Source organism: Chelon labrosus, assembly GCF_963514085.1.
Source record: "Chelon labrosus genome assembly, chromosome: 17".
Lineage (NCBI taxonomy): Eukaryota > Metazoa > Chordata > Actinopteri > Mugiliformes > Mugilidae > Chelon > Chelon labrosus.
The window spans coordinates 20,594,668-20,612,529 of NC_140350.1; the positions used below are offsets into that span (position 1 = coordinate 20,594,668).

Here is a 17,862-nt window from a genome sequence, read left to right on the forward strand (position 1 = left end):
GACCTTAATAAAATGGCATGGGGAAAAAAAGATTTGGGGGTTGAGCTTTCTGAAGATATGTGGCAAGACAGTCTAGGACGCATTCATACCTCGTCATTGTGTGTACGCCACGGTTTAATTCAATTTAAAGGACTCCATCGCCTGCACTATTCAAGGGATAAATTGGCTAAACTCTTTCCCACTGCAGCTACTGTATGTACCCTCCACAATAGGACACATGTTCTGGTCATGCACCTCCCTCAGTGACTATTGGAGACAGACATTTGATGTATTTTCCAAACTCTGTGGTCAGACTATAGCACCTGACTATCACACGGCCATCTTTGCTGTTCCACCCCCAGGCTGCGAAGTGTCAAATTTACAAACAAATGCTTTAGCATTTGCTTCTCTGCTTGGACGAAGACTCATACTTTTTAATTGGAAGTCAAATTCAACCAAAACTTCGCCCTGACCTGGAGTCCCTTTGTAGAATTTGTAGAAGGTTTTCCCTTTGAATGATGCATCTTAAAGGGGAATTGCCGTATTTTACAACCTGGACCTTATTTCTGGCATAAAATACGATCGTTTACTCACCCATATGACTTTGGTGTCATTTGGAGTCGTTCAGACGATATTTAGATCCGCGTATATCCATATAGTGGGAGTGACTGGGGCACCCAAACGCAGCCTCTTAGTAACGCATTATCTGCCGCGAAACTCGTTCATTTCACCAATATTTTGTTATCGTATTCTTGTGATTGTGGACAATGACTTTGTTTATGATGGACGTCCTTACTGTTTTGAGCCAGAGTATACGGATGAGGAGCTCGTTGAAAAGAGGATGCGGAGGCAGAGAGAGGAACAGCTGGCCAAAGAACAACAAACCGCTGCAGCTCCGCAAATAGATAACAGGTAACTTCGGACTCAACGGGGAATAGCACTAGCGTTTCATAACAAAATATTGGTGAAATGAACGAGTTTTGCGGCAGATAATGCGTTATTTAGAGGCTGCGTTTCGGTGCCCCAGTCACTCCCACTATATGGATATATGCGGCTCTAAATATCATCCGAACGACTCCAAATGACACCAAAGTTATATGGGTGAGTAAACGATCGTATTTTATGCCAGAAATAAGGTCCAGGTTGTAAAAGACAGTAGTTCCCCTCTAAGAGCCTTCGGGATGGGGGGCAGGGGGATACATTTCTTTTGGTGTCTATACTGTGAAGTTATTCCTACAATGAGATGTGTAAATCGGCCACGTAAGGAAAGAATGCAGTGCATATATTGTTTACGAAGGGTATGTGCTGTTTAATATGGTGCAAAATGCAGAGCAGGTGCCGAAGCAGCCAGTGCAGCTCTTTCCAGACTCTCCTGACTCTTGTCCACTGATCCCATCCCATGTCTGGCTTTATAAAACAGAGAACATCAACCTAAAATCTTATCATCGGCACGCGGGCAAAGACACGGACAGGCGGCATTATTTTAAATTATACTTTATTTCATATAAAAACAAAACAATAAACAAATAAATTAGATATTTCTAAAATAATTCTCTTGAGGAAATGTTTAAGAACGCTGCGATTGTTTGTGGTCGGTATCTGGGAGAAGAGCAGATGACTGGAATGTAAAAAAAAAAAAATGCAAATGTATTCGGACGCTCTGTGGTTTTATCAGAGCGTCGTTCAGAAAAGACAGTGACACCGAGATGACCGACAGCATGAAGTGAAAAAAAAATGAGGAGAGCGGATACATGATGGATCCTTCGTTTGACAATATGGTTGTTATTTTTTTTTTACAAATGCATGAAAACGACTGGTTGGAGAATTTGAAGCATTTTGGAATGAAACCCTTTGACAGATTGAGAAAAAGATGTTGATGCTGATGAAGCGCTGTGATCAGCTTGGAGTAAATCTCTCCTTATTTTGTTTGTGTCTCGGTCCGTTTTGTCTGTGGTCAGATTGATTCAGGAGGCAGACTGAGACTCAGTTGGCATTTTCTCCCCATGGGGGAATTGTCTACAGCTGGTCCTGGTGGCGGCGGCGGCAGCGGTGGAGGTGGTGGTGGCGGAGTGGCGAATCTGAATTGAGATTTGTAATTTAAAAGATGGAGGCTATGGGGATAAAGACAGGGACATTTGGGGGAGAAGAGGAGGCATTACCATAATAAGAGCCTCTTCATTTGCACACAAGCCCAAGCTATCCTCTCACCACCACCCCCCCCAAAACTCCCTCTGGTCCGTAGGCACACCCATTAAGCCTGCAAAGCCTTCATTGTCCAGCCAGGCTGCGGACCTGAGGACCCCTCGCCAACAGATTGGGCTGGGTGAAGGGTTACAGTCAGACAAAGGAGGCTCCCTCCCCCTCCTCCTCTATTTGAAATCAATCACAGAGGCTTTCACATTCAGTGCCCCCACCTCCACCCCCCTTCCATGCCCTGCTCTCCTTGTCAGCAGTGACAGTGGGCTTGGGCCAGCTCCCCACAGAGTCCTCATGCTAAATCGCCCGTCCTCCTTTCAGGACCAGTCCCACCCTGGACACACTGTCCCCGACAAAGCGCTCATGTGGGCAAAGAGTTGAACGAGCAAAGCTGTTGTCGGAGGAGGACCGTGCGCTGTTGAATCAAAGTTGGCCGCGTAAAAAAAACAAGTCTCGCAACCTTTGTGGCTTTGAGATCAACTTGAGAAAGAAGGCACTAGAAATTTAAAACAGCGCTGTGTTTTTTGATTTGAAAAATGCAAAATGGAGGGTTTCATTCCAAAATTTAGCCACATTTAAAGCAACAATCACCAATTTTCTGACAACAAACATTAAATTGTTCATAGAAAACTTGATTTAACCGTTTCTCAGTCAGTGATCGACAAATTTAACCAACCACATCTGCTCCTGTTGATCCTTTTTCATTTTACATTTGGATATGAATACTGTGGTATTTCGAACATGAAACCGGTGTGACGGAGCTGCGACAGGTTTGGCACTTGATTCAGTTCCTTCCCTCCCGTTGCCTAAGGGTAACCTTCATTTTTGCGTCATTCAGAATAATTTATAAAAGGCAATCGTCTTTTCTGCTGCTGATATGTACATACAATATTTTAATATTCTAATATATTCACAGGAAATCATCAGTTCATCAGGCACTTTGCTGCCGCTACGATCCTGAGATTTAAGACCGTTTTCTTCTTAAATAAGCAACACAAAAGTAAAATAATCTTATATAGAGAGATTTATATTTAACATCAGTCTCTTTTTTTTTTATTTTATCATAGCAAAATAAATCTTTTTTTTGTTTGTTTGTTTGTTTGTTTCTGTTAAAAATGTCTTTTTGACCGAGGTTTTTCGAGCCCGGTTTTGGGTTGAGTTCATGTGAGGAGATCATTGTCCGTCGCCTCTCCCCTCTGGAGGAGAGTTGATCAAAGAAAGCACTTCAAGGCGTTTTGAGTACCGGGGTCCCTTCTGTTGTGTTTAGTGCCGCAGTTTTCCAACGTTACAACTGTTCTTGGGCACAGTGCCAGAGCTGATAGTCCAAAGTACCACGTTTTGTTTGTCCGCTTTTCCTCTGCTCGTTCCTCTGCCTCCTCCGTGACGAAACATTTTCTTTTTCTTCAGACCTCCACCACGTAATGAAGCCCACTGGCCTCAGTGCTCCATGTGCATACATGTGTGTATGTATGTGTGTGTATAAATGCCTACCTATCTCTAAGGGCTTTGCCATAATGGAGGTCCGGTGGAAAACGGAATAAAATCTTTAACTTAACTTTAAAAAAAAAAAATTCAGCAGAGGACCTTCCATTTAGCCGCCGGTGAATGACTTCAGCCGAAGCAGTGTCCCCCCACGCTGGTGTAAATGCGTGGGTGCCTATCAAAGAGCCGTCTTCACGTCTATCCGGGAGCGCACGTCCTGGTAACCCAGGAGGCAGGGGTCGGTGGACAAGGCGTCGTGGGTGAAAACAGAGTCGTTGTCGGAGGAGCAGGAGCTGGATGTGTCCTCGCACGATGGGGAGTACTGCTCGAAAGGCGTCGACAGGTCCAAGTACTGAGGGGGAGAGGAAGTTCAGAAATTAGAGAAATGCTGGAAGAAACTCATCCGCATTTAAATGTTGGTGAAACTGGCAGTAAACAGTGGTGAAAGTTGAATTTTGAACATCTTTCAAACCGCTATTGAACTCCTTCAGCGGCATCCAAAAGAGATGCAGATGTGAAGAAGCTCTTTTAGACCGCATGGTAAGTAAAGACAAATATTTTTCCCAAACTGTGTTGGACTGGTTCATTTAAACAGTGTCAACTTTGTACCTAAGCCTAGAAAGCTCTGTGACATGTCAATCCTGAACTGTTCTGCAGACAATAGCAGAAAAAAAAGTCCTGACGCCATGTTTCAGCGCGCGCCGTGCTAAATCTGTCTCTCCACTGAAGACATCTGGGCGGCAGATTGTCTGGGGAAATGTGTGTGTACATCTTCATGGCGACAAGCTGTATGTTAGCATGTGTGCATGTTTTCTAACGTGTCTGAGTTTGAAGCCCACCTCGTCAGAGATGGAAAGCAGCACTTTGTCCAGCTCCTCCACCAGCTGCTTGAAGGTCGGCCTCTGGGTGGGAACGGCGTGCCAGCATTCGCGCATCATCATGTAGCTGCAGAGGAGACGCAAAAAGAGAAAACGTTATGTAAGAGATAAAAGCAGAGGTTTAGTTGACGTTGTATTGCCGCCATTTATGCCGTCATGAACGCCGCTGGCTTTATCTTTAAACTAGAGCAGGCTAGCGGATGCTTACAGATCATGTGTGCAGTTTGAGGGTTTGTCCATGCGGTGTCCTTCCTTTAGCAGCTTGAAGAGTTCCTCGACAGGGATACCGGGATACGGTGAACCCCCCAACGTGAATATCTCCCACATGAGAACGCCGAACGACCACCTGAGCACACACAGGGAAGAGAGGAACAACAAAGCATTAATGATCGAGGCTCGTATTTTAATCGTTTTCTCTGGTAAAAGGTAGAGAGAGTCTGCCTTGAACTTACACGTCACTCTGGTGTGTGTAGACTCTGTCAAACAAAGCTTCTGGTGCCATCCACTTGACTGGTAGCCGTCCCTGCGGAGCGAACATCGACACGTTAGATCCCCGCTGAAACCGAGCCGCGGACTCTCGCGCTTAAAGTATTTTAAACCCAATTCTCACTCCCTGTCGCTGCATGCCATCTCCCACATGACCCCCCGCACCCTCCTTCCCTTCCTTTTTTTTGTAATTAAGTCCCATTAAGGCTGCTGCCAATCAGAGGAACAACATCAAACATCTGTCTTGAGGAGTGTTTCAGCTGTGAAATGAGCCAGACAGGAGGAAAAACTGGCTAAAGGGGCTGATATGTTTATGTGCAAGGTGAGGTCTCCCCTCCATTTTTAATCTTTAAACAATTCATAAATCTTGCTAATATTAAAATTCTACTCCACTTATCCTTAAGCTGTCAAGGTCAGCTGGAATCTAAATGTGCTATAAGACTGTGTAAAACCTAACAAAGAAAGTTGTCCGCCACAAATTCCTGAAAATATGACGCTGTGAGCTGTCACTCACGTTGGTGGTTTTCTTGTAGTAGTCGATCTGGTGGACTCCTCTGGCCAGACCGAAGTCGGCGATCTTCATCACATTGTCCTCCGTCACCAGAACGTTCCTGGCTGCCAAATCTCTGTGGATGCACTGCAGAGAGAGATAGAGAGAGAGAAGAGGGAAGAATGAATTAAAGACGTAAAATCAGCTTCAGACCAACTGCTGGGTCCCAGATTAGAAGATTAGCATAAGGTTTAAATTAGTTTCAGACACTTAATGACGGAAAGTAGGCTTAATGCATTGTTTTTCTTTTAAAGCACACATTTATAGTCCTGGCCAAACAAAAAGGTGAAATTAAATTTGATTAAATAATGATTTATATTTATGAAACGCTCTTTTGAAGTTGGATACGTGATACAACATGTGCCTGTCTGGTCCAGGCCGGGGAGGTAGAAATGATTCGCTGCAGATTTTCTTAAAATACGAGAGTCTTAACTCAACACACAAAGCCTCATTTTAGTGAAGTCCACAAAAATAAAACGTCTTTATATAGAAATCCTGGAGTTTTAAGAAAACACAACCCGTTGGGAGGAAAAAAGTAAGCACTGTTTGCCCACATTGAATGCATGTCATTAAGTTTATTTTGGTTTTCATTCGAAATAGATGTGGCATTTGTGGGGATGTGCGAAATGAACCAGTGTTGGTTTGCGGGTCTCCCCATAATGGAGGGTTAGTTTCAGGCTCCTGCATTCTTAGGAGGCCGTAGAGCCAGAAACCTGATGCCTACACCCAGACGAAAGCCGGGGCTGCCTGTTTGCTAACAGATTTATGGCAGCGCTAAAAAGGACAAAGCCCCGCGACGAGGGGACGGACAGATGGATGGAGAAGAGTAAACAGGACTTGAAGCTGTGGCAGCTTTTTTGCTTAGGAATGCTTGTCTGAGACACCGGCTGGCAGACAAAGAGCCGTGTTGATAAGGAAACATAATGCATGCTGGGTAAATGAAAGGGGTAGAAAACACGGGGGTGGGGGCAGGAGAAAAGAAAGGGACAGAGGGAAGAGAAAGACGGGAGGAACAGCTGGTGCTGCCATCCACAGTCTAGACCACACTAATCAATCTGAAGGCCAAGTGCCCAAATACAGTGAACTCAGTCCCAATCACACTTCCCTTCCTTTCAGTCAAACCAGACTTCTCACGTTACAGCTCAGTCAGGGATTATACACCTCGGAAGACCACAAAAGTTTTACTATCCTGCTTTCATCTCCTGACTGTATTTCCTCATGTGGGGATATGGATACACTTCAGTCATGTTTGATGTGCAAACACACCCACAGAGCTGGAGCGATCGGTGTCAAAGTTTCTTAAAAACCGAGACCCTCCAAATCAAGTCAAGTGTTTGACACCAGCATGAAATGTTCGTGGGGAAAATTTACAGCCACTCAGATGTTTTAAAATGCTTCCTCTCCTCCACACTTTAAAGTGAACATACCCTCTTAGAGGCCAGGTACTCCATCCCTCGGGCCACCTGGTAGGCACAGGACAGCAGGTCTTTGAAGGTGAGCTGCTCCTCAGGCACCTTGGTCACATCAAAGGTGTAATCCATGCCTGGAGGTCGCCGGGCCCGCAGGTACTCCCTCAGACTGCCTTTGGAGGCGTATTCCACCAGCACGTACAGGGGGCCTGGGGGTTAACACAAACAGGATGAAGGACGGAGCCGTTTTCTATTGTTGCTTTAGCCTGGAGGTTTAGGACCACCATAGTTGAAACACTCACCAAATTAGGCTGGCGAGTCTTTTTTTTTAGATTAACAACAAAAGGACTACGTGCCAGGAAATATACAGCTTCCTTTCCAAAAATATCTTGGCCAGAAACTCACCGTCCTGTGTGCAGACTCCCAGCAGGTTGATGATGTTCTTGTGTTTGTCCATCACCTTCATCAGCTCCATCTCTGAGATAAGGTCCGCCAGATCTTTGTCTGTGGCGTCATCTAAGAGGAAAATGTCTCTTGTTTAGCGGGCATCCAACTTAAACCAATCTCACCGCGTGTTTTCCGTCACTTTGAGTTCTTTCCTACCTTTGAGCATCTTAACAGCCACAGTGGTGGCCTGATCGGAAGAGTCCTTGTTGATGCCGTAGGCGTCAGCTCTGACCACCTGACCGAAGCAACCTTCTCCTAGAGGTTTACCCAATGTTAAACTAGAAAGAAAAAGAGCAGGAGTTAGTAAAAAGAAAATAAGTATGTTCAAACGAAAACTGTACAAATCCATAATTTGGAGCTCTGGTTTCTTAAACTATAGGTTGGACAGAGCCAAAAATGAACTGCGGGCATGTTTCTTTTTAGGTCCACGCATGATGCGAGAGCTACGATGTTAAAATAAATCCCAGAAGAGAAACTAAATTTAGAGAAGGAATGCTTTCTTTGCAAGAACCAGAACATTTTCAAGTGTTACTGAGATTTTACATGTGAGTAAGAATATCTGTATCTTTGTAGATGATCAAGTTGAAGTGATTCTGAATTGCGGATTACTTACTTCTCTCTAGGAAACTCCCAGTCTGGGTCGTAGGGCAACTCAAACTCCATGACTCCAGCCAACATGGGAGAACAGCTAGAAGAAAGACGAGCCACCCTCATCAGGGACGCGCTGGACTTCCCTGAAGAGTTGGACTCCACCGAGTACTGAAAGAAAAGATCCAGAAAGGGAGAATTTAGTAAACAGTAGAACGAAAAGGAAGGTCGAGTGACGTGAACTCTCTGGTCCAACCTTGTGTTATAGTCAAGTACCTGTCTGCGAAGGGGAAATTTGGAGAGCTTCTGAACAGGGAGGGCGTCGAACGGCTCCCTTCTGGGGTGGACCTGCATCCGGCACAACACCACAATGACGATGGTCATGATCAAAGCCAGGAATCCGCAGGCGTAGATAATGATGTCTGTGTACTTGGTCTCCATGGTGTCCATGGCGTCTGCTGCTTCCTCCTCTGCAAGAACAGGGCAACAGTTTTTAGAAAAGCCAAATTCCAAGGTATCACACAGCTTGGTGCATTGCACAAAGGCTTCACTTCCGTCTTTACCTGAAAGGACGGTGAGCCAGGCGGACTGGTGTGCAAAGCCGATTGAGTTTCCAGCCAGACAGGTGTACTCCCCTGCATCCTCCATGGTCACTTTGGACAGGTAGAGTACTTCCACCTCCGACATGTTTAGACTTCCGGTCTGCAAAACACATAAAGAAGACATAGATGATCAACAAACAGAACTATTAGCAAATGTCAGCTTGATGCAAAGCTGATGCAAAGAAAGAAAACCAACCTTGAGGACCTGAACGTAAGGAGTCCCATCAGGACCATAGCGACTGCCGTTCCTTTCAATGTGCTTGAGCCACTGAATGTGAGGCTGGGCGTCACTGTAGACTTTACAGTGGAACTGCACGTCGCTGCCCACCACTGCTGTTGTGTTGGCGGGTAGACCGGCCTGGAGGATGGGCCGGTGAGGGGAACGCTCTGTATCAAGGAAGAAATCGGAGATCAGTAAAGGTGAGCAGAGACTCAAGAGTCAGAACGATTGCATTAAGCTGCAGAGAAACCAGTCAGAGCTTAAAGGATTTCGGTCAACAGTTCAAAGGTGAGCTAGGAACACGGAGAATTTAACTGATCTGCTAAGTCTGATTGGAGTCTGAGAAACACCCCTCTCAACAGGAGTCCAGGTATGCAGGAATCCCAGTCAGTGGCGGCTAAAAATACCCAGATATTTAGCCATTTAACAGCTGACATGCAAGACTGCTTTGTAAACAAATGTCTCAAAATGGCCAGCAATTGTCACTGTCACCATTAATGTGTTTCAATGCTGGCAAAAGACCAGGCAGTGCCGTTTTTGGGATGAAAACCGGTTCCATTAGCGTGCCTCTTTGTCGCTGGTCTCTTTGATCTGCGGTCACTCTCGCTCCCTGATCTCGTTAGTTGTCTCGTTAGTCTTCTCCCCCCGTCAGCAGGGACGGAAACTGACCAGGCGGTGGACAGGCAGCGAACAAATGAACAAACAAACCGCAGCCCTCCTCGATCTCTTGTCACAAGTCAGGTAGAAAACCGGAATGGACGTCTGACCGTCCACATCCTACCCGCCGCGGCCGACGCCAGGCGCCCCTGTCACTTTCTACTCCCCCCTCTCAGTTTTTAGAAAGTGCTGACTAATGGTGTTCTGACTATTGCTTTAATAAATACTCTACTGTTCATGTTCAAAGCAACACATATGTATGTTTTTGTCAAATCAAGAATCACTGCGTCTTACCCAGGACATCGAGAACATAGCTGTGAGCGATGGAGCCATATTTGTTCTCCACCACGCAGGTGTAGTTTCCTCTGTCTGACGGCACCACGCTCTCCATCACGAGGCTCCAGTGCTGGTGTCTTAGCTAGGCGATCCGACAAAGAAATAACGTTAGCATGAGTAGACACTTAACTAGAAGAAGTATGAGGAATCTAATGACTGAACTGCGACCATCCTCACCTTGATGCCCCCGATGCGGTGCTCTCCCCTAAATTCACGTCCATTTTTAAGCCAGCGGATGCTCGGCATGGGGCTGCCCATTGCCGGGCAGCGAAACTTCACTGTGTTGCCTGCAGGAACCGCGTACAGCTTCTTCTCCATACGCTGGGTGTGGGTCCAATAGGGACCTGTGTGGACGAATATTGCGCCAACAATGAGCTCCTGTTGTGCTAATTTTTCCAAGAACTGCAGCTGCTAATGAAACGACAAAAACACACACCTCTGGAGAAGTAAACTTGGTCATTTTCAATCTCAGCCGATGAGTCCTCCAAGCCGTTGTCCTCGTCATCGTCCCCGGACCCCAAAGTGTCTGGAAACATGACAAATAAAGACAATATGAGGACAGGTAGAATCTCAGTTTTTCAGCTGCTTCAGTCTCTTATTAAACCTCTTCTTAAACTGTTAGCGTCCTTACCTGCCACAGTGATAGTGAAGTTCCTCACGGGCTCTCTGGTTCCACGCAGGGCGCACACATAAACGCCTGAATCTTCATACGTTACATCCGTGATCTCCATGACGGCTCCTCGCATCTGGATGCGAGGCGTGGACAGAACTCGGGCTCCCTCCTTGTACCAGGTCACCGCCATGCCGGGCCGGGTGCTCATGTCGCATCGCAGTTTCAGGACGTTGCCTGGCTCCAACAGAAGATGCTCTGTGGTGTCTTCACTCAGGTCCTCAAGAACATCTGTTGAAGCCGGAAGTGTTAGTATCTTTAAAGGTCTTAAAGTTTCCGCTAAGGTTATGCATGCTTCTCCACACTGAGCAAACCAGCGGCTAAGTCTAGTAGTCATTCCCTCAAACATGACCTTTAACTCCCATGCCTACATACACACAAGCACAATTAAACTACCATGGAGACCAGAAAGCCTAACTGACCCGACCCTCCTTCACCCGCCCTCCCCCTCCCATCCTCCTCTTCATCGTTTTGTTCCTCTGGGACTGAGAATAATCTCGCTAACACTTGCAAACTCCCTTTTTTGCTCACTCCAAAAAAAAAAGAAGGAAAGAAAAGAAACAAGGCAGAAGAAGAGAGACCGGAGCTAATGAACATGTTGCAACGTGACAGTGGACGGAGAGTAAATCTAAGGGGTGGTGAAGGTTCACTGAAGATCTAAGTGAGCGAAGGGAGGAGAGACTTTTTTTTAAGCCCGGGGAGGAGGATGGGAAGTTTTGAGCCCACACAGATGGCTACCGCACCACTGCCAGCTTTTTAAAATTATATTACAAACACCTAAACGGATTCAGTATAAGCAATGAAACGTTTTAGTGTAAAGTTACCTGGGGGGGCTTCAGCAGCAGTCAAGTCCACAGTTTGGGAAATGATAGTACCTGATGAAGGAAAATATTGTTGGTTTTAGTGAAGGTCACATTAAGCTCGTGGTCTTTTTGTGGTGACATATTTATATATATGATAATAGGCTCAAACTTTAACTATAATGATAAACGAATCTCACCAGGCAGGACCTCCAACCACGCCGACTGCATGACCTGTACCGTCCGTCCGCCGTAAGTGCTCTCGGCCATGCAGATGTACTCGCCTGCATCCTCCAAAGTGATGTTGGAGAGGTGGAGAGTGTTCATCTTGGATGCATTGCTCTGCAGAGCCTGAACAGACATAAGATTATATAGCATCATTGTAATGTAAATAAAAAAAACGTCAAATTGAGTTTTTGTTCTGTAGATCTCACCGTTAGAGCCTTGAGGCGGGCTGGTCCACTGCCCTGGCTCCGTCCTGGCCCACTGACATCTGACTTCAGCCACTGCACCTTGGTGGATGTAGGCCTGTGGACTTTGCACACCAGCTTCGCCTCACCACCCACCACCCCTGTGGTGTTTTCTGGGTAACCTGGCACAATCAGAGGCCTGGAGACCCGGAGATCTGGAGACAAAGAGAGAACGGGAAAGATCGGTCATGAGTCCTAAATTGAGACGTGAGAAAAGCACGCCTACTCCTCGCACTCTTTACTTCTGTAAAGTGCTGCTACAAACCATCATGGTCTCAGTGCGCCCGAGTGAACAAGACAAAAATTGTCAAAATACATCCTGCCGGTGTCAGTTTACCTCTGAAAGGTCCAGCAACAGAAGTACACCATGTTCCTGAACTGCCACTGACATTTAATGCTCCCAGGAACTGGTGATAGAGTGCCCTGATAACCCTGCTACTATCGTGTCACCATCAGCCACAGTGCCATCCATTCAGTGGGTCACTCGCCCATTTATGTTCTCGCCCACTCACTTGTTGGAGCATATGTGCGCCCTGGCCGGGGACCTCGCTTACTGCTCAGTCACTCAGAACGAGCAATTTTCCAGGGCAATTTTCTGTCTGATTGCTTCCTGCGAGCGCTTAGTGAAAAGGCAATCTGTTCCCTTGTCGGAGTGAAGTGCAGCTTTTTTTTTTTTTTCTAACCACCCAGAGTAGATGTAGGTAATGCTTTCAGGAACAAATACGCGCTCACATCCCCGCAAGTGGAAAATCAGGGGCGGCGATTTGTCAACACGGCAAAAAGAAAAACAAATTAAAAGAAGCATCTTGTTGGCTAGTTTTAACGCAAACATGTGCACGTCCAAAATGTTAAGAGCATGAAATCTCCTTAAACGTTTTCATCCAACGGAGCAAACTTGAACCAAGAACCCAGGAGGCTACGTAGATCACACAGATGAACCACATGCACTGCAGCCGCGCTAATGAACTTGCAGAGACAGGGACGGTGCCCCGGAGTTGAACTCGCGGCAGAGTGTGAATTGTCACCCAGAGGCGAGGGGGCAAACAAAACACAACACAACACAAACAAACCGCTCGGCTGGTGCGAGCCGGCCGGTCAGCCAGCCGGCCGGCCGGGCTGGCATCGGGAAATCACAATGAAGAGAGGCCTTCATGCCCCGACGCTGGAACTCAGAGGGGCAGAACCGTCCCATATAGACTTTCTATCCGTTCAGTTTTACCACCAGAAGCTACAGAACACATTAAAAATATGGCATTCTTGTTTCTGGTCGGCTCATTGTTGAAATTCATCTTATGAGTTTGCAGCTGCTGCGATTACATAACTGCAAAGGTTTGGGGTGTGTTAGCAAAGCACAATGCAAAAAATAAAAGTTGTCAACTATCCTCTGAACCAGTTTTAATTATCTTTCTTATGTTAGCTTTGCAGAGCTTGATAACAACAAAAAAAACTGCAGGAATTTATGGACAAAAGCTCTACTTAGACTTTTATATAAAAAACGGCTGGGCTAAAAATAGATATTTCTACAGGAAGTTGAAGACAAGTCAGATTCATTGCAGTAGGATATGATTAGTAACATTAGATATGTAATTATATTGGGACTGCACTGGTTTATTTGCACTCAGCGCTGTTATTAAATTAGCAACATGACATTAAACACCCACAGAATTATTTAAATAGATTAAAAATGTTCTGCTTCGTTCCACAAACCAGGCATCAAAGCAACGTTATAGTCAACAGATTCCTCTTGTGCACGTTATACAACCTAAAGATTTTTTCTGTTTCCACTCTGGTTTGGCCTCTTTACTCGTCTGTCTTGTAAATAGACCTGAGAGGGTTTTTCCTTCTCGTTTTTCGGAGCCCCCTCCTGCACCTTGTCGTCTGAACAACAAGCCCCGGCTGGCCTCCGCGGCTCTGCAGTACAAAGTGGGGGCCACAGACACAGAGAAGAGACAGCGTCTGTGCCTCCGAAGCCTCCGGGGCAACAATCCACTTTGTCTTTCATCAATCTACACATCTCCTCGCAAAAAATGTCATCCCCGAGTCCTTTAATCTGACTGAAAGCTAATTTACTTTGCAGCAGGGGGGGAAGAGACACGAGATCCAGCAAATAAAGTTATTGAAAGATGCAGTTTGTCTTAATGGGAACATTTTAATGGAGCGTTAACGGCGGCTGTCTTGTTGCGCTGGCGTCTGTATGTAAAGCATCAGTGAAAAAAAAGCCCCTGCCGCCCCTCCTCGTCCTCTACTGCTGGCACGCAGCCAGACAGATTTACACTTCCGAGCCCCGGGGAATCGGACGGATCAGGTAGCGCAGTTTAAGGCAGCAAAAACACTGAGCGCTTCCGACTTCCTCGCTCCCCTCCGAGCCTCGACTACGGCCTCTCATCTCATCTTTGCTGTCACCTTGACTTCCTCTGGACTCAAGGCTGCTGAGCAACTTTTTAGGGGAAAGTGATCGAAACATCTGCACGTGCACACTAAAATATGATGGATTTAGACACGTCAACACACTCATTCTTGCTCCAGATCGAATTGTAGCGAGGGAAGAAGACTACCCCCGAGGCACATGTGCTTATCTACGTTTTATGCAAACACAAACCCCCAAAGATAAAGAAAGAAAACTGTAGTTTCAACTTACCTTTTGCTCTGAACTCATCAATGGCTCTGGCCGCGACCCTGTCCAACAAACAGAGCAGGAGAACGCAGAGCACGCACACCCTCGACATCTTCTAGACGTCCGTCTCTTGGGGTTGAACGGGAAAAACTCTTAAGCGAGAAGCCTGGAGTGGGCCTCACACTCCGGTCGCTGGCATGGTAAACTTCAGAAACCCGCAACGTCTCTAAATCTGGATCCTGCTGGGACAAACAAACACACGGCAGACGGTTATCTGCTGATCAGAAACGCGATTGTCTAAGGAGATAATGACAAAAAAAAAAAGTTTTAAACCAGATGGCAAAATCACTAACAATTGTTTGGTTAAATAGTTAGAGCCTGCTTTGCCCGTGAGCAGCTGTATTCTTAACCAGATGTCCTGCTAACTGTCCCGCTCGTCTGCCTTACATTGTCCAGGCTCCCCTGTGTCATGAATAAGGAGCTGAGCTGTTGCTGCCTGTTGTTTGTCAATGGATGGTGCTCAGTCTGTCCCGGGATAATGGGCCCTTACTAGGAAAACACTTGAAACTTGCCAGGAAGCTAGAGACTCTGAAGGAGTGATAGAGAGATTCGACCGGTGGCTGATGAGGCTTCAGGTTCAGAGGCGTAAAGAGGCGGCAGCAAAACAGAGAAACGGGCGACTTGGGGAAAAAGGGAGTATCGTGTGCCGAGAGCATCCTCTCATCATCTTCACCATTTTATATTAACGTGAAACTGACTCGCATAAGATAGGTGGTAGGTGAGGTTACAGTGACCCTTTTTAATACAATAGTCTGGGCTTTACAGAAGAATAGGTTTAATTGTGGATGAGAGAGAATGCATCTATTAAATGTTCGTCTATGAAATGTGGTGGTGCCTACAATTGTCTACAGATGTCTGCAAAGAAAAGTAGAAATCCCTCACAGTTAAAGACTTAAATTTAGGTTCTGTGTTTGAGATATTTGCTGGAAAAAATGACTCTAAATGACTAATCCATTCATCAACACATGCTTCAATTGTAATATAAGAAAGGTACAAAACTTCCTAACTTGAGAAACACTGTGATAATCAAAGAATCTGATAAAGTGATAAAGTTCCCTAATTTAAAATAGGAACTAAGTTCAGTTAACGTGCAACCAGTGTGCATCTGCTGCACCAGATTTAATCTGAAAACAGATTTACGTGCAGCACTGTCCCTGTAATTTAATTCTGCAGACTATAAACTTTGACAGCCTATAAGACGACAAAAGAAATAATGCAATTTTTGTGCTGCAAGCTGGGCTAACAGGCGCCAGAACCTGGTGAGTGCGCACCATGCATGCAAGCCGCGCCCACACACACACACACACACACACACGTACACACACAGACCGTTTTAACAACCAGCTTGCTGAATGAAACGTATTCTTTCTCAATTAAGGACTGGAAAACTTTTTTCTCCTGCTGCTGCTAATTCCGCTGGCACGCTGCCTGGCTGCTGCACTCTGCCGTGTTCAGCTGGAGCCAAAACACTTCTACTGTATTCTACTTTTCAGCGGAGGGGGAATGGCGTCAATTCACATCTCTGTCACATAATTCACGCTTAATAAATCTGTCCTATGCGACATTGGTCTCAAACAGCCCGTGTAGGTTATAATGGACCTGGGAGCTGCCAAAAACAAGTGCGAGCCTGTGCGACTTGTAATGTCACAAGTGTTCGCACGTGTGCGCGCCTCAGTTAGTCAATGAATTGGATCAATTCAACAGAATATGTGACACGTCCGGAGATAATTTAAAAACGGGCTTTTGCTACTGTACGTTTACCCAAATTAAAAAAACTTTAAACCCGATCATCGCAAGTATTTAATCAATCTTGCAGGTTTTCATTAATGTGTTTTATCAATTAAATGTGTCACTCGTACAACTTTTTATTGGTTCTGTGGTCTGACAGAGTTCAAATTCCTCCTTGAGCCACACAAACATGACTTTTCCCATGGCACATGGTCTATGTGGAAGGTTCAATGTCTATCAAGTGATTTGTTTGGCTCTGTGCATTGCAAAACACAACAAGTCACACAGTTTCTTCCTTGAGATAAAGCGTTGAAGTGTCCTACTCCGTTGCCCCACACTGAAAATGATTAAACCTGAAAGGTGAAGTTGTAAAATATAAACTTATATTGTCATACTAGTTATGTTGAAACTGCTGAAAATAAAATAAATGGTGAGTTATTCTGCTTTATATGATAAATAGTGTAATCTAACTCCTGAAATTGAATGAAACGACAACTCTTCAAGAATCTCCAGCTGTCTTAGTCTGTTTTCACCAACCTTTCCTCCCGGGCTGTCTACGCAGCGATGACTGGCACCAGGGGGGGAATCACTCCTTGTCCCGGTCGATAAGAGTGAATATTGAAATCCTCATTTGGAACTCTGATATCCCCGGAGTATCCTTCCCAAAAAAGCGGTCTGGTGAATCGTTACGGCCTTTGTGTATCCGACTGATATCGAAGTCGAGCTTATAAATCCATCAAAAACAGCCCCCTGCAACATGAACGACAGCTGCCGGGCTCTCCTGGTGACCGGGGGAAGGAGCTGCGATCCCCGGGGGCAAAGTCCACTGCGGCCGGCCGCTCAGAGCACTAAATCCACGGAGAGGAAGAAGCCCACAGATTGAGTGGATTTCTTTAGTGTAAATAAATAATAATAATAATAATAATAATAATAAAGCGTGCCCCGTATTTCAGTCTTTTCTGTAGTGTCGCCTTGGATAACTCTTGACGTGCGTCTTTACGCACAAGTTCTCCTCTCCTCTGTGAGTTTATCCCGGTGAGATCTGAGCTCTGCAGCTGAAATGTGGAGCTCAGCCTCCGTCCGTGTCCCTTCAATCGCAAAAAGAGAGAGAGAAGGGGGGAGAGAGAGAGAGAAAGAGGGGGGAACGATCGGATCGACTGAGTCCTTCCGCGCACCAGTCCTCTTCCAGCACTCCGCTGCTCTCCGGACGGCAGTCACAACAACAATGGTCTGAGAGCGGCCGGGGGAGCAGGAGGAGGAGAGAGGAGGAGGAGGAGGGGGGTGGGGGGGGAGAAGAGGACGAGAGAGGGAGAGAGAGAGAGAGAGAGGGAGGGAGGGGTACACTCCTGCTGCCACCCCCACACACACAAAACACCCCCCATCCCGCCTCAGAACTGCCAAATAAAACCCTAGACCCTCTCCCTCCTCTCCACAGAGCGCAAATGAAATCAGCCTAACGATATTTCTCGCGGACTAATTGCTCCGAGCATATTTTTTTCTTTTCTTTTCTATACAGTACGCGTGGAACACATAAATCACGCCACTGACTGAAAGAGTTTATTATGAAGTCTCATAATTTAGTGCGCGTTAATTGCTCTTCAGGAGACGCATTCAATTAAGCAGCTTTTGTGAGTGAATTGCCTCCATGTTTTAATTGCATCAGTAAAAGAACAAGGTCGAGTAATCCCAT

The 17,862-nt window shown here is 46.0% G+C and overlaps 1 protein-coding gene across 3 annotated transcripts; it reads right to left on the reverse strand.

Moving 5' to 3' along the window:
- Nucleotides 1-1,463: 1,463 nt before the first annotated feature.
- Nucleotides 1,464-17,373, reverse strand: fgfr4 (fibroblast growth factor receptor 4). 3 transcript variants are annotated; one of them, XM_084564450.1, is made up of 21 exons: nucleotides 16,710-17,373; nucleotides 14,409-14,623; nucleotides 11,735-11,925; nucleotides 11,501-11,651; nucleotides 11,325-11,375; nucleotides 10,462-10,731; nucleotides 10,267-10,356; nucleotides 10,008-10,174; nucleotides 9,789-9,912; nucleotides 8,814-9,004; nucleotides 8,579-8,717; nucleotides 8,292-8,485; nucleotides 8,041-8,186; nucleotides 7,584-7,705; nucleotides 7,386-7,496; nucleotides 6,999-7,189; nucleotides 5,536-5,658; nucleotides 4,988-5,058; nucleotides 4,744-4,881; nucleotides 4,497-4,602; nucleotides 1,464-4,009 (listed from the first exon to the last, which is right to left on the reverse strand). In XM_084564450.1, the coding sequence occupies exons 2-21, from the start codon at nucleotides 14,494-14,496 to the stop codon at nucleotides 3,836-3,838; spliced, it is 2,838 nt and encodes a 945-aa protein (XP_084420576.1). In that variant the 5' UTR covers nucleotides 14,497-14,623; nucleotides 16,710-17,373; the 3' UTR covers nucleotides 1,464-3,835. The 3 variants fall into 3 exon arrangements, with proteins under 3 accessions (XP_084420576.1, XP_084420577.1, XP_084420578.1); XM_084564451.1 differs by having other exon boundaries at nucleotides 14,409-14,626; XM_084564452.1 differs by lacking the exon at nucleotides 16,710-17,373 and adding an exon at nucleotides 14,738-15,735.
- Between the last annotated feature and the right edge of the window lie 489 nt (nucleotides 17,374-17,862).

Excerpts from the sequence above, each read along its gene's own strand:
- fgfr4 (XM_084564450.1), bottom strand. The coding sequence starts at position 14,496 with ATGTCGAGGGTGTGCGTGCTCTGCGTTCTCCTGCTCTGTTTGTTGGAC. Across the intron at positions 7,190-7,385 it reads GGGAGTCTGCACACAGGACG|GCCCCCTGTACGTGCTGGTG; the intron begins GTGAGTTTCTGG and ends GTTAACCCCCAG. Across the intron at positions 4,882-4,987 it reads TACACACACCAGAGTGACGT|GTGGTCGTTCGGCGTTCTCA; the intron begins GTAAGTTCAAGG and ends GTGTGTGCTCAG.